The sequence below is a fragment of the Artemia sp. Qi Xiang Cuo genome, chromosome 1 (assembly GCF_049724085.1).
Source record: "Artemia sp. Qi Xiang Cuo chromosome 1, ASM4972408v1, whole genome shotgun sequence".
NCBI lineage: Eukaryota > Metazoa > Arthropoda > Branchiopoda > Anostraca > Artemiidae > Artemia > Artemia sp. Qi Xiang Cuo.
The window spans coordinates 15,623,044-15,636,219 of NC_142794.1; the positions used below are offsets into that span (position 1 = coordinate 15,623,044).

At 31.8% G+C, this 13,176-nt stretch overlaps 1 protein-coding gene across 1 annotated transcript in view; it reads right to left on the minus strand.

Moving 5' to 3' along the window:
* Positions 1-13,176, minus strand: part of bt (projectin protein bent) — a 379,904-nt gene that overhangs the window by 252,036 nt on the left and 114,692 nt on the right. Inside the window, 3 exon segments of the mRNA XM_089089036.1 lie at positions 2,194-2,363; positions 3,497-3,587; positions 9,335-9,658. Coding sequence (XP_088945162.1) covers positions 2,194-2,363; positions 3,497-3,587; positions 9,335-9,658 — 585 coding nt within the window.

Here is a 13,176-nt window from a genome sequence, read left to right on the forward strand (position 1 = left end):
TTAATATTACCACAATAGTTTCAATAGCCAAGTCGACTTTTTTCATTAAAACTCACTCACAATGAGATTCAGCCAACATCAAGACCCACCCAGTTTTTAGCTAGCGTTAGACAAATTCATAAGACCATTAAACCCTTTATCTTATTGGCTAGTTTAGGCTAGAAAACATGTAAATGTTAATATATATATAAATATAAATATATATATATATATATATATATATATATATATATATATATATATATATATATATATATATATATATATATATATATATATATATATAATATATATATATATATATATATATATATATATATATATATATATATATATATATATATATATATATATATATATATATATATATATATATATATATATATATATATATATATATATATATATATATATATAAATTCAAATCCGGTACCGGCTCAAGCTAAGTCAGAATGTACTATTTATAAGAAACTAGTGCTATAGTTAGATAGGAAGCGCTTAGCAGTTGGTTTGGTTAGAATCAGGAATTAGGCTGGGTTGTGACTTATACTTTTATATATAAATTATTACCTCAGAAAATGCACTTAGGAACACAGTAAAGGAAAGGAGAAGGTTTAGCATCCAATGGAAAGGCAAAACTCATCTAAACTTAGATTTCCCAGTTGACTTGAATGTCCTACATGAAAATTTTAGTTAAACACATGAATTTTTGGATGTTTTGAGAGATTAGGATGCAAGAATAGGTTTGAAAACGAATGTTAAGAAAGACTAATTTGAAACACTAATATTATATAACGTGAAAATAGATTTGGCGATTAGCTGCAAGTCGCTAGGTAGCAATATTAGTAAAGATAGTGGGTGCAATGAAGATGTGAAAAGCAGAATAGCCAAGGCAAAGGGTATTCTCTCAGACTTTAAAAAGTTTGCAAGATTATAAAATTAAACCTTCAAAGTGAAATTAGGACACTGCAAACCACAGTAACAACTATAGTTTTTAAACCATAGTACTAACTATGGTAATAACCATAGTGATAACTATAGTTTGCATGGTTTTGGAGCATGGGAGTTTTGAAAGGTTAAGGAAGATATGTCTACATGTTCTCCACCAGATTGTCAAATGACAGATTTACATGTTGGTTTAAATGAATGTATATCAAACAGTAATCTGTAGGATAGATGTAGCTCAATTTTACTTTCTATAATTACAGTGGAAGAAAGGTGTGAAGACGGTTAGATCCTTTGATACGAATGAAGGCTGATTGGTCACTGAAATAGTGCTTTTCAGTCGTCCATATGAGAGAAACAAAAAGCAGGATGTTCTCGAATGGAATAGGAAGAGGTCACAAGAAAGGATTTAAAGGAAACTGGAATTTTGTGGAAGGAAGAGAGTAGTGAATCTTTAAAAGAAATAGGATGGAGCATGCCCACCTGTTTTCGCCTTAAATGGCATTTAATGTGACAAAAAATCTGTATGCGAAAAGACCTTTTCCAAGTAGTTTCCCTCCTCAAAAAAAGTGGGTTGCTCCTAGATGTAATCCTGCATAAATCTCTGAATTTCAAGTCGAAGTAAAAAAGGTGCATGTGAGAGGGGGTATTTAAAACAATCTTACGGATACAAATCCCCCAAAAGGTTCATTCAGACAAATTTTGGGGGTAGGAATCTCCCAGTAGTAATTACCCTCCTCCCTCCCTTTATGTAAGCCCAGAACAAAGTAACAGCTAACGTGGGATGCATTCAAAAACTTTTTACAGACGCTGCCAACATTTGGTAAGTTTGTAGTAAGATTCTAGTTTAGCTACTTTTTGCTATCTTGGAAAAAGGCTAGGTTAAGGATATGAAACTTTCAGGAATGGATCAAAAGACTAAAGTATGTCCCAGGAAGGTATAAATTCCACTCCTTCTCCCTCTAGAGGACAGTGACCCTTAATGACTTTAAAAATATTTGTATTGTGAAAGTTAAACCTTGCAAAACAGATCTTCTGTTTAAATGAAGTACAAGAAAGCTATTTTCAGCTCCACAACTTTGCTCAATCCATATCTATGAGGTTTCAAAGATCTGCAAATACATTTCCTAAATTTGGAAATATCCCATTTATATGGCTTAAAGTTCTGCTAGAGTTGCAGAAATTGTGTTTTTAGAACTAAAGCATAAAATCTTTGTGCATGGTCAATTAATACTGAGAACCACTAACCTGTGTAACTTGGTTGACGTGAACCACGTGCTTTGATGATTTTCGAATTACAGAGGATTCTTTATACCATTGACATTCTGGCGCCGATACCGATTTGACTCGGCATTCTACAACAACCGTCCTTTTCTCAATTCGAATAACTTTAGGTTTTTCAACTATCTGAGGAGCAACTACAACAAAAGAACATAGCATCATAAAAAGTTTCTACATTACACAGATATTCGAATATCTTTTTTTTATCATAGCCTGAATTTAATAAAATAAAATTACCAAAAGCTTCATTGCTCAAGTAATAATTATCCTCCAAATTATAGCCTATAATTAATTAGGCTTGCAGCATGCTCTTTCGCTGCCTAAAGGATTGGCTTAAGTAAATAATAATGTTTTAATAACTGTTTAAGGTTTAAAGTTAGCGACTTAACAGTTAATAGAATAAAAATAGTGGACGGTTTAACGGTAAATAGTAACGGTTAATACAGTTAAAAGAAATAATAGTTTAAGAAGAAAAAGACTACCGAAATGTCCTGCTTTGAACCTTTTTTGTTTATTCTAAAATCTTAAAAAATAAAATCGAGAAATTCGTTATAGATGTTGCTTCACTCGGTGTAATTCAAATGTGTAATTCTTCGGTTCATATATTTGAACTTAAATATTTTATTTTTTCACCATAGACCCAACTAAAATCTTTCAAAAATCTTCAAATTATACAATAAAAAAACGTAAACAATCATGAATATTCTACTACTCTTTGACAAACCTTGACAGAATTTAAGTTTTTTCCCCTTATTTACTGATTTTCCTGAATTTTTTCCATTTTGCCAGAGCATTCATTTGATTTTCTACTTTCTCAATAGCATTTCTTTTGGAAAGTATTCTTTTCTATTTCTAGACATTTCCATTTTTTTAGTATATTTCAGTATGTTTAAATCTGCTATGCCTAAGTTTATCTATTACAGTATACTATATTGTAATGTCTATTTTACTAATATTTAGTATATTAATTCAACAATAATATAATATTTAATATATATTGTATTAAATAAATGCAATATTTAATATACTTAATTAAAAATTGAATACATTTTCAATGTGTAATTTTATTTATATTTTCAATATATTTCAAATATACCTTCAAATTTCTTTTAGAAAATATAGTGAAATGCTATTATACCTGTTTTATTAAAAGACAATATGGAAACGTGCTTAGCTAACATAACTAACTAACATAACTAACATAACTAACATTAGCTAACATAACTTTTGAAAGTTGTAGTTTGTAGGACTGAAATTGAAAAATACTTACTTTCTATATTCAGAGTTAGATTCGCAATAAGTTCTCCGAAAGGGTTCTTCAACGTACACTTATATAGACCAGCATCCTCAGGCCCTGGGTCCTGTAAAACAAGAAATTTACGGTGAAAAAACAGTTTTGTTTTGTGATTCCCACCAGTGGCATAATTTCTTCAAAATCCAGTGGAGAGGGGGCAAAGCTGGAGCCAATTTCCCAAATCAAGTGAAAATGACAGTAAAACTGAAAAACAAACCCTTTGGAACCTTGAAAGTACTATATAGTACTCTAACAGTTCTATAAAGACACTTTATAGGACTATAAAGGTAAATATATACTAAAAAAAACTGATCCGTTTCTGTTGATGCTTGAATTATGCAGGCTTATCTTAGTTTTGACAAGTTTTTTGAAGAAATTAAATTTCAGCTGGGGGTAAAATTGCGTCTGGGGGAGGGCAAACTGAGGTCTGGGAAAAGCAGTTGCCCCCTCCCCGTCCTATAGCAAATTACGTCCCCGGTGTTTCCACTAGTTTTTACTTGGATTACGGACTTTTTCTTGATTTCCCAAAGTAACCACGGAGCTTTCAGAGACGGTGTATGCACCAATCTAGGGAGAAAAAATAAGCACAAAAAACAAAGAGAAGAAAATCGAAAAATGAGATTTTACAACGCCAAGAAAATACTGGATGCAACGAAACGGGTATCTTGAGAAGACGACCGTTTCCTTTCTTCAGTAATATTAGAGAAAGTCGTAAAACAAAATCAATTTCATATTTTCTGAGAGGAAATGCGAACGATTTAGACCAAAAAAAGGAAAAAGACAAAAAAACAAACAACGTGGAGATCAAAATGAAACAAAAACCCCAATTAGAAGAATTAAAAAGTCAACAACAAGAAATAAAATCACAGGTACAACAAAAAATAAAACCAATTAAAAAAAATAAACCCAAATAAAAAAAGGTCAGTCACTCGCCCAAAATCTAACGATTAACAATGTTCTTGTTTAGAAGCTAGATAAGCGACTAAGATTCTTTCAAATGGAAAAATAGCAAAGCAGATACAAACGTCTCATTTATCTAATTTTAAATAAGGCTTCATTAGTACAAGAGCTTTTAGATCTGAGGGGTCACGAATTCTTACCATTTTGTGAATGTGGAAGTGACATAGATTTTTTTTTGCGAATGAATAAATTATCAGACTCACATCTGAGAAAACCAAAATAAGAGTCACTTATTTAAAATGACCCATACCCTTTTAAGAGTCAAACCTAGTTTTCATATTTATGTGCTTCAAATGCTCCAAGTATTGCCGGGCTAAGTAGGCTGGGCTTATGTGCTCCAAGTATTGCCGGGCTAAGTAGGCTGGGCTTATGTGCTCCAAGTATTGCCGGGCTAAGTATGCTGGGCTTATGTGCTTCAAGTATTGCTGGGCTAAATCTTTGTCATAAATAACCTTGTAGGAAAATAAGCTAGCCTGGTCAAAAAAATACATATAAAAGTTTTAATTCACTTTGAAAACAAATAACCAAGGTCTTCTAGGTTGTTCTTGGATAAACCTTACCATGGTCTTGGACATATGTTCTAGATCTTCTAAGGTTTGTAAGATAAATGTCATTGAAAAAAGCAGAAGAAATTTCGTTTTTCATGTTTATAGAAAATCGATTTAGGAGAACAACTTAGCAGAGCTTAGCTAAGAAATTGATTTAGCTTAGCTAAGAATCGATTTGTAAGAAATCGATTTAGGAGAACAAATTAGCAGAACTTAGCTAAGAAATCGATTTAGCTTAGCTAAGAATCGATTTGTAAGTAATCGATTTAGGAGAACGACTTAGCACAGCTTAGCTAAGAAATTGATTTAGCTTAGCTAAGAATCTGATTTGTAAGAAATCGATTTAGGAGAACGACTTAGCAGAGCTTAGCTGAGAAATCGATTTAGCTTAGCTAAGAATCGATTTGTAAGTAATCGATTTAGGAGAACGACTTAACACATCTTAGCTAAGAAATTGATTTAGCTTAGCTAAGAATCGATTTGTAAGAAATCGATTTAGGAGAACGACTTAGCAGAGACTAGCTAAGAAATCAATTTAGCTTACCTAGGAATTGATTTGTAAGAAATCGATTTAGGAGAACGGCTTAGCAGAGCTTAGCTAAGCCCTAGCAGGCTTTCTTTCATCACAAAGAAGTCGGTCTTCTTAATTTATTGACTTCCTTGGCGCAAAACCCAACCTAGTCGAGTTGGGCAGGGGGAAGAATGGGTGTTCTCCTGTACCAAATGAATTTTCAGTTGCAAATTCTTCAATATTCTAAGGACTCTGGCTTACATTTACTATAAAAACCCCAGCGCTATTAGGTCGTCCCTAAGGTTAGCTAGAAATTGAAATCATTTCTTCTGCTGTGCGCAAGTCCAGTTTCTCTATCAAGAACGGCAAAACAAAGCTTCGCTTTAGCGATAGTGAACGAAAAGTAGGGAACGATATAATGAATGAAAGGTAGTTTTACTTCATCTATTGATGTGACCACAGTTAATGATAGCTACTTGGGAAATCAAGAAAAATATTTGTGAAAACTAGTGAAAGTTATGACACCAATTTCAAACATCCACCCTGCGGTGAAGCTGTCATTTTAAATGTAAAGATATGTCACTTATTTTTACATGTTTCTTCCTGTTACTGGCCTAAAATTTCACACAGAAATAGAGGAGAGTCAATCAGGTTACTTGTTTGTTCCTCTTATTGGCCTAAAACTCCACACAGAAAAACAGGAGAGCCAATCAAGTCTTAAAATGGCGGGGGTTTATTTGATTTTCCTTTCTGACAGAAAAGTGACTTAAAGAAATACTTCAAAGACGTAAAAAATGAAGCAAACTTTCTACCACAGAATTATAGGAAAGTGATCTTTCTTTTTACTATTTTTACTATTTACGTCTTTACTATTTCTTTACTATTTTTGTACTATTTTTTCTTTACTTTACTATTTATTATTTACTTTACTATTTACTATGTCTTTACTATTTACGTATACTATTATTTTTTGTCATATTTAGTATTATATCAAATCATATTATTAAGACAATCAAGGCCGTATCCAGGGGGGGGGGGTTTACCCGGTTTGAACCCCCCCCCCCGAAATTTTTGACATAATAAAATAGGCATTATTTTGCAATGGGGGAATAACACACCCATCTGATAAAGATTACTTCATCAAATTCAACATATGGCGGGTTAAGTCTTTATCTAAAAAGTACTAAATTCCATATTTTTCTGGGAAGGTTGGTAGCGGATGCGTGTTTATTTATTTGTTAGTTTGTTCTGTGGTGTCAATTGGGGAGGGGACAAGAATAGAGGGAATGGGCCCCCTAGATGTTGCTGCCCTCCTTAGGTTTTGAAAAATGACTTTGAGGGGGGGGGGGGGGTACTTTCATTGAAAAATGCCTTTTCTGGTACTTTAATCGAAAAAATTGGAAAACACGACAAATTTGCTCCCCTGAGTTTTGAAAGTTATTCCCCCCCCCCTATATTTTCCTAAATTGACGCCACTGTTTATTATCCATTTTATTTTGTTTTATGTATTTTTTACTAGAAGTTCCTCCTGCTTAACAAGGAGTCGTATCAGGAATAGGGCCCCACCGAGCAGAAATAGCTCTGTTTATTGTACCCTTGTTAAGTAACAAAAGAGATAACGCCGTATCTAAATTGTGATTTCCATCATTTTGGGCTGCCCTGGAGTGCCAAACCCCCACTCCTCGGTATATAAGATAACCTCAATTGAATTTTTATCATCACACTATATTTTAATTTTTTTACCATTTACCTGACAAAAGCAATTTTTTTTGCAGAACAATTTGAAGCAAAGACGGCAATTTTATTTTTGAATAGTCTAAAATAACTTCTAAAATTCACACAAATAATACGCAAACACTTCCTTTACGTAAGACACTTCCATGATCACTTTGAATGTGAAAATATTAAATGTTAAAATATTAACTTTTATAATGACAAAAAAGACAATGTAGCGTATGCACCACGCAGAGAAACACAAAAAAAAAATACGTGTAGTTTCAAAATTTAGAAATTCCAAAGTGTAACTTGAACTATATTTAAGTTACGGAAACAGGTAAGATTATTAGAAAGACAGAAAAGAGATAAAGTGGAAGAAGAAGAATATATACACATAAATTGAAAATTAGCAATTAGTAAAGAAAGAGAGTCAATGAAGAATAACAATGAATACATTAGTCATGAACTATGTGAATCAAAATTATTGTCAATACAATATTCAATGAATGTTACCAACGTTACTACCGCTGTACTAATGTTAGAATAAAATAAAATAAAAAAATCGTTGTCCTCATTTGCGGCTTTCTGACAAAACAAGTGTGGGTGAGCTACCAGCCAAAATATAGTCTGACCTGGTATAATAAATGAATTCGTTGAATATTCACGCTATGGATCTTACGCTATCAACCCAAGCAAACTAAAAAAAAAACACTTTCTAGTAGCTCGAACAGCAAATTCAAATGGAACATAGGACTGTCAGCTAAAATCTTACATAAACGATAAGGAGAGACTTTTTGCGTTTATTAACTGAAAGCAACTTTGGTGTCTTGGAGAAACAAATTTGGGCGTTCTAGACAAAACTTCTGAGCAGCTTGGGCAGAGAATTCAAAGGGAAGGTAAACGTGGCCAAAATCTTGCAAAAGCAAACATGAGTCACATTTTACGTTTTTGCTCAGGACATGTAAATAAGTAACAACTTAGATGTATTTTCGTTAACTATAGTTTTTTGTGTTTTGGCCAGCTTTGCGAGAATGTTTAATTATATGGGATGGAACCTATACATAGGCGTCCGCTTGATGTGTCTCAAACAGTAAGGAGTCGAGACTCTAACGAGGTGGTATACGTAATTTTTGTTTTCTTTATGCTTATATTACCATAAACTTTAAATACCTTCAAGATAGATGTCAACATAAAAGTTAAATGAGGCTCTTATAACTCTAAAACTCTTGGCATAAACATGATATTTAGTAGAGGAAGTGGGAGGGGGCAAAACTCAACGAAACTTGAGTGCCCATTTCGGTTTATTCTTATTTACCACTCTAAGACACTTATCCTCCTGCCCCCAAGCTATATCAATGTAGGCAGTCTTCAAAAAAAGAATACTTTCGTTAAAATTTATAACCAAGTTACTCTTCATTTATTGAAGTACCAAGGACAGTGAAAACGACATCCGATTGTGTTGTTTAAGTTAAAATTAACACCACCTGTATATCTTAAAACTGTAGAAAAAATTGGAAATCCACTTCTTAATAAGAAAGATCTCCATATGCAGTGATGCACGTTTTGATAGTCACAGGCGCCAAATTTAAAACAAAAAAACGTGGCTAAAAAATCAGACAAAAATAAAGCCAAAAATACACTACAGCAAATAGCTTAAAAAGGTATGGCTTTCCTTTGTAGGTGTAGCTGTGTTTGGCAATGAATAAATTTTTGATGTTTGAATCTAATGGACGAAAAGCTTCGTCTATTTATGAATTCAACTAATTAATAACAAATTAATTTAATTAACTAGTTTTGCGTATTATTTTCACAGCCCAACTGATGAAACTGATGAAAATGTGGTACTTCCCTAAATATTCCACGGTTTTGGAACAAAAAAAAGAAATAGCTGAAGCCTTCAGGTATAAATTGACCTTAGATGGGTCCAGGTTAAAAATAATATATTGATTTTGATGTCCTTGGTACTTCAAGATAGTCCCTAGTTTTGGTTATGAGACATAACAGTAACTACACAATACGAAAATGTCAGTCGTTGAACATTTTGTGACAGCGATGCCATGCGATAGCAATGATTCCAACCTTTATAGTCAATTTGATATTATAAACAAATTCGCTCTCCTCTGTAACTGAAGTAGATACTCTTGACGTTTCCAGCACCATCTTGCCTTCTTTTGTCCAACTCAAAGATGGCTTAGGGTCTGCTTTCACTTTGCAAGTCATTGTGACCAGTTTACCGTCACTACTTGAAATAATTGATGGTTTCTCGAGAAAGGTAGGCGCACAGCCTTGTGGCTCTGGCGTTTCTGGCTCAGATTCAATGTTTAAATTGAGTTTAGCATTTGATTCACCGTGCTTGTTTCGTACGTAACAACGGTAGGGTCCACCATCTCTGCCTACTGGATCCTAGTTTCAAAGTGTTCAAATACAATTAATGAAATGAGGATTTAATAAGTAATAATTAGCATAGTTTATCAATTAGCACAAATATGTCAATTAGTGCAATAATTAAGAATATAGCTTATTGCATTAGAGTTTAATTATATTTCAATTATAATCTAGCTAGTATTAGTCATTGTGACAATTTTCTTGTTGTTGATGGATGGGATTGATGGCTTCTCAGGAAAGGTGGTTGGACACCATTATTAGGTCCACCATCACCACCTAATGGATCCTAGTTTCAAGGTGTTTAAATACAGTTAATAAAAAATTAACAAGGATACTTTCAGTTACTCCATATTTATTAAAATAGCTAATTAAACTGCTGTTTACTAATTAATTTCAACAAATTCAGTAAGTTAACGCTCAGATATAATTAAATACATATTAACTAGTCCTTATAATTACGTAAAAATAAAAACAGCAAAGAAAAAAACTTATAAAAGTGTTTTATATCGTAAAGAATATTGAACGTATTCTTTTATCTATTTTTCAGTAAAACTAATAAATATCTTTTTAAAATTAATACCGAATTGACCTACTAGGTAGCATCGGTTTTTAAAGATATCTAAAGCATAAAAATGGTAAAATTATTCGTCTTTAAATCAATTTATCTTAAGAGTTGTTTGAAGTGATTTCATTTGTTTGAATCAATTAGTAATAAAATAAATCAAATTGAAAAGTTTGTAACAATTGACCACTAAAACAAATCTTTCATCCAATATTCTGTCAAAAATACAAGATAAGGCCAAAAGCAGAAAGATACTTGACAGAATACTCTAACCATCCAAGATAAAAACTAAAGCCCCTACAGTATTCCACGAACTACTTAATCTTAAACCCAATGAATTCCCTCTTTATTTCTCTATTATTCTCCCCTCTCCCATCCCTCTCTTTCTCTCTCTCTTTTGCTCATTTTGAATTCAAGGGTTTCATGACTTTCATCGTTCGATCAACGCAATGAAACTACAAATGAGGGATTTCAATACCTGGGAACAAGCACACGCTAAATATTAAGCGTAAAGTCTTCTATAAATTTGTTATTTCGTTTGTTTATTTTGTCATTTATCGCTTTCTATTTTGTCATTTGTATGAAATTCGCTATATATTAAATATTAAGCATCTGTAAATCAGTCATTTTCTTAGTTAATTTTGTCATTTGTCATTCATCATTTTGTGATTTCTATTAAATTTGCTAAATATTAAACATGGAGCGCCTGTAATTTATATTTTGTTTATTCATTTTGTCATTTGTCTTCTGTCATTTTTTCATTTCTATTAAGCTTATTAAATATTAAATATAAAGCATCTGTAAGTTTCTCATTTTTTTTTCATTTTGTCATTTATCGTTTTCCATTTTGTTATTTGTATTAAATTCGCTATATATCAAAGTGAAAAATTTGTAAGTTCGTGATTTTCTTTTTTAATTTTTCATTTGTCGTTCATCATTTTGTGACTTCTATTAAATTTTGTAAATATTAAACATGAAGCACCTGTAATTTTTTATGTTGTTCGTTCATTTTGTCATTTCTATTAAGCTTACTAAATATTAAATATGAAGCATCTGTAAATTTATCATTTTTTTTCATTTTATCATTTATCGTTTTCCTTTTTGTTATTTGTATTAAATTCGCTATATATCATAGCGAAAAATTTGTTAGTTCGTGATTTTCTTTTTCAATTTTTTCATTTGTAGTTCATCATTTTGTTACTTCTATTAAATTTTCTAACTATTAAACATTAAGCACCTGTAATTTTATTAATTTGTTTGTTCATTTTGTCATTTTGTCATTTCTATTTAACTCGCTAAATATTAAATATGAAGCATCTGCAAGTTTGTCATTTTCTTTGTTCGTTTTACCACTAGTCATTTGTCGTTTGTCATTTTGTCATTTCTATTAAACTAGCTAAACATTATATATAAAACATGGGGAAGCTGGTCTTTTGTTTGTTCATTCTGTTATTTGTCATTGATAGTTTGTCATTTGTACAGAATTAACTAAATAGTAAATGTGAAGCATCTGTAAGTTAGTCATTTTCTTTGTTTACGTTAAGTAACACAGAGTGGGCATTAAATTATTTGTCAAATGTAAGTTGTCAAATGTAATTTGTCAAATGAAGCATCTGTAAGTTAGTCATTTTCTTTGTTTACGTCAAGTAGCACAGAGTGGGAATTAAATTATTTGTCAAATGTATTGTGTTAAGTCAAAATTATTTTTAAACAAAAACATTGTTTTAATGTATTGAGAGGTGAAAAGTGAACCAATATTGACGGGTATCAAAAGCTGTAGCACACGAGGGTGTATGGATCTTTTTCACATTTTTCTTTTCTTTGACTTGGGTTTGTTTAAATATTTGAATTTTTTTTAATTTTCGGCTTATCATCTTATAAATTTTCATATAATAAAAGCTTGGTCAAATTTATCAAAGATTAAAATTGTTAATATAAGGATATTTTCTCAGATAATAGCAAATATATTAGAAAAAGAGATATATTTCTTACTTAAATTTATGAAAAACAAAACAAAAAATAACCGTATCAGCAGAATCTGTTTTGCCCAGGGCTGGATATGCAGACTCACAGCAGCCAGGGAGGTACAATACAAGAGTAAGGGGAAAATCTTTTGAGTAGCTGAAGGGTATAAATTAATTCACCTCTGCCAAAGCTTTAGCCAAAATGGCATAATCCAATACCCATAAACTTACCCAATGTTACCCAAATCATACCAAAAAACAAACCTAAAAGAAGGCGACTCCTAAATAAGTCAGAATAGGTGGATAAGCTCGAACTGAGTGGATATAGTAAGCACCATGCGGGAAATTTTTGGTTTTATATATAATTTAGCTAAGAAGAAAGTGAATAAATTGATTGGTGCCTTTTTATGCCCTATCTAATATAATAATCATTTCCAGATGAACTTCCATTTTGAGCCCTTTAAGGGGCCCCAAAAAGTAACATAACCATGTCTATGGTTTTTAGACTATTATGTAAAGCTGAATAACTAGTTAAAAACCAATTAGATATAAAAACTAACTTTTAAATTAGTCCTTAAACAGCCCTTTATGATTTTCTGGTAACCCGTTAGATCTTGTATAAAAAAAGAACATATCAAAGCTACCCATGCAAAAAGTGGTTTTCCTTGTTTTTCAACGCGGGGGCTGTAAGTTAGGTTTTCAACATGTTTCCTGTATAAAGGTTATGTTTCCCTGTAAATCGGCAATATTTCCCAGTATGTTTCCCTCTAGAAGGCCAATTCTAAAGATCTACTTTTCGTTTTGCTATAAACACATTTTCAGAGTCTCTGGCTCTTTTCAAAAATGTTTGAAGATTTTTTTTTAAATCACATTTTACTATTAAAATTCATCAAAATAGTAGTTACCATTCCTGAATCAGCAACAAACGAAAATTTTCTCTCGCTAGACAGATTAAAAAAAAACAATTTTCAAACTATTGGTTATTATGGGCTGTTTTGAGCTTCTTTAAG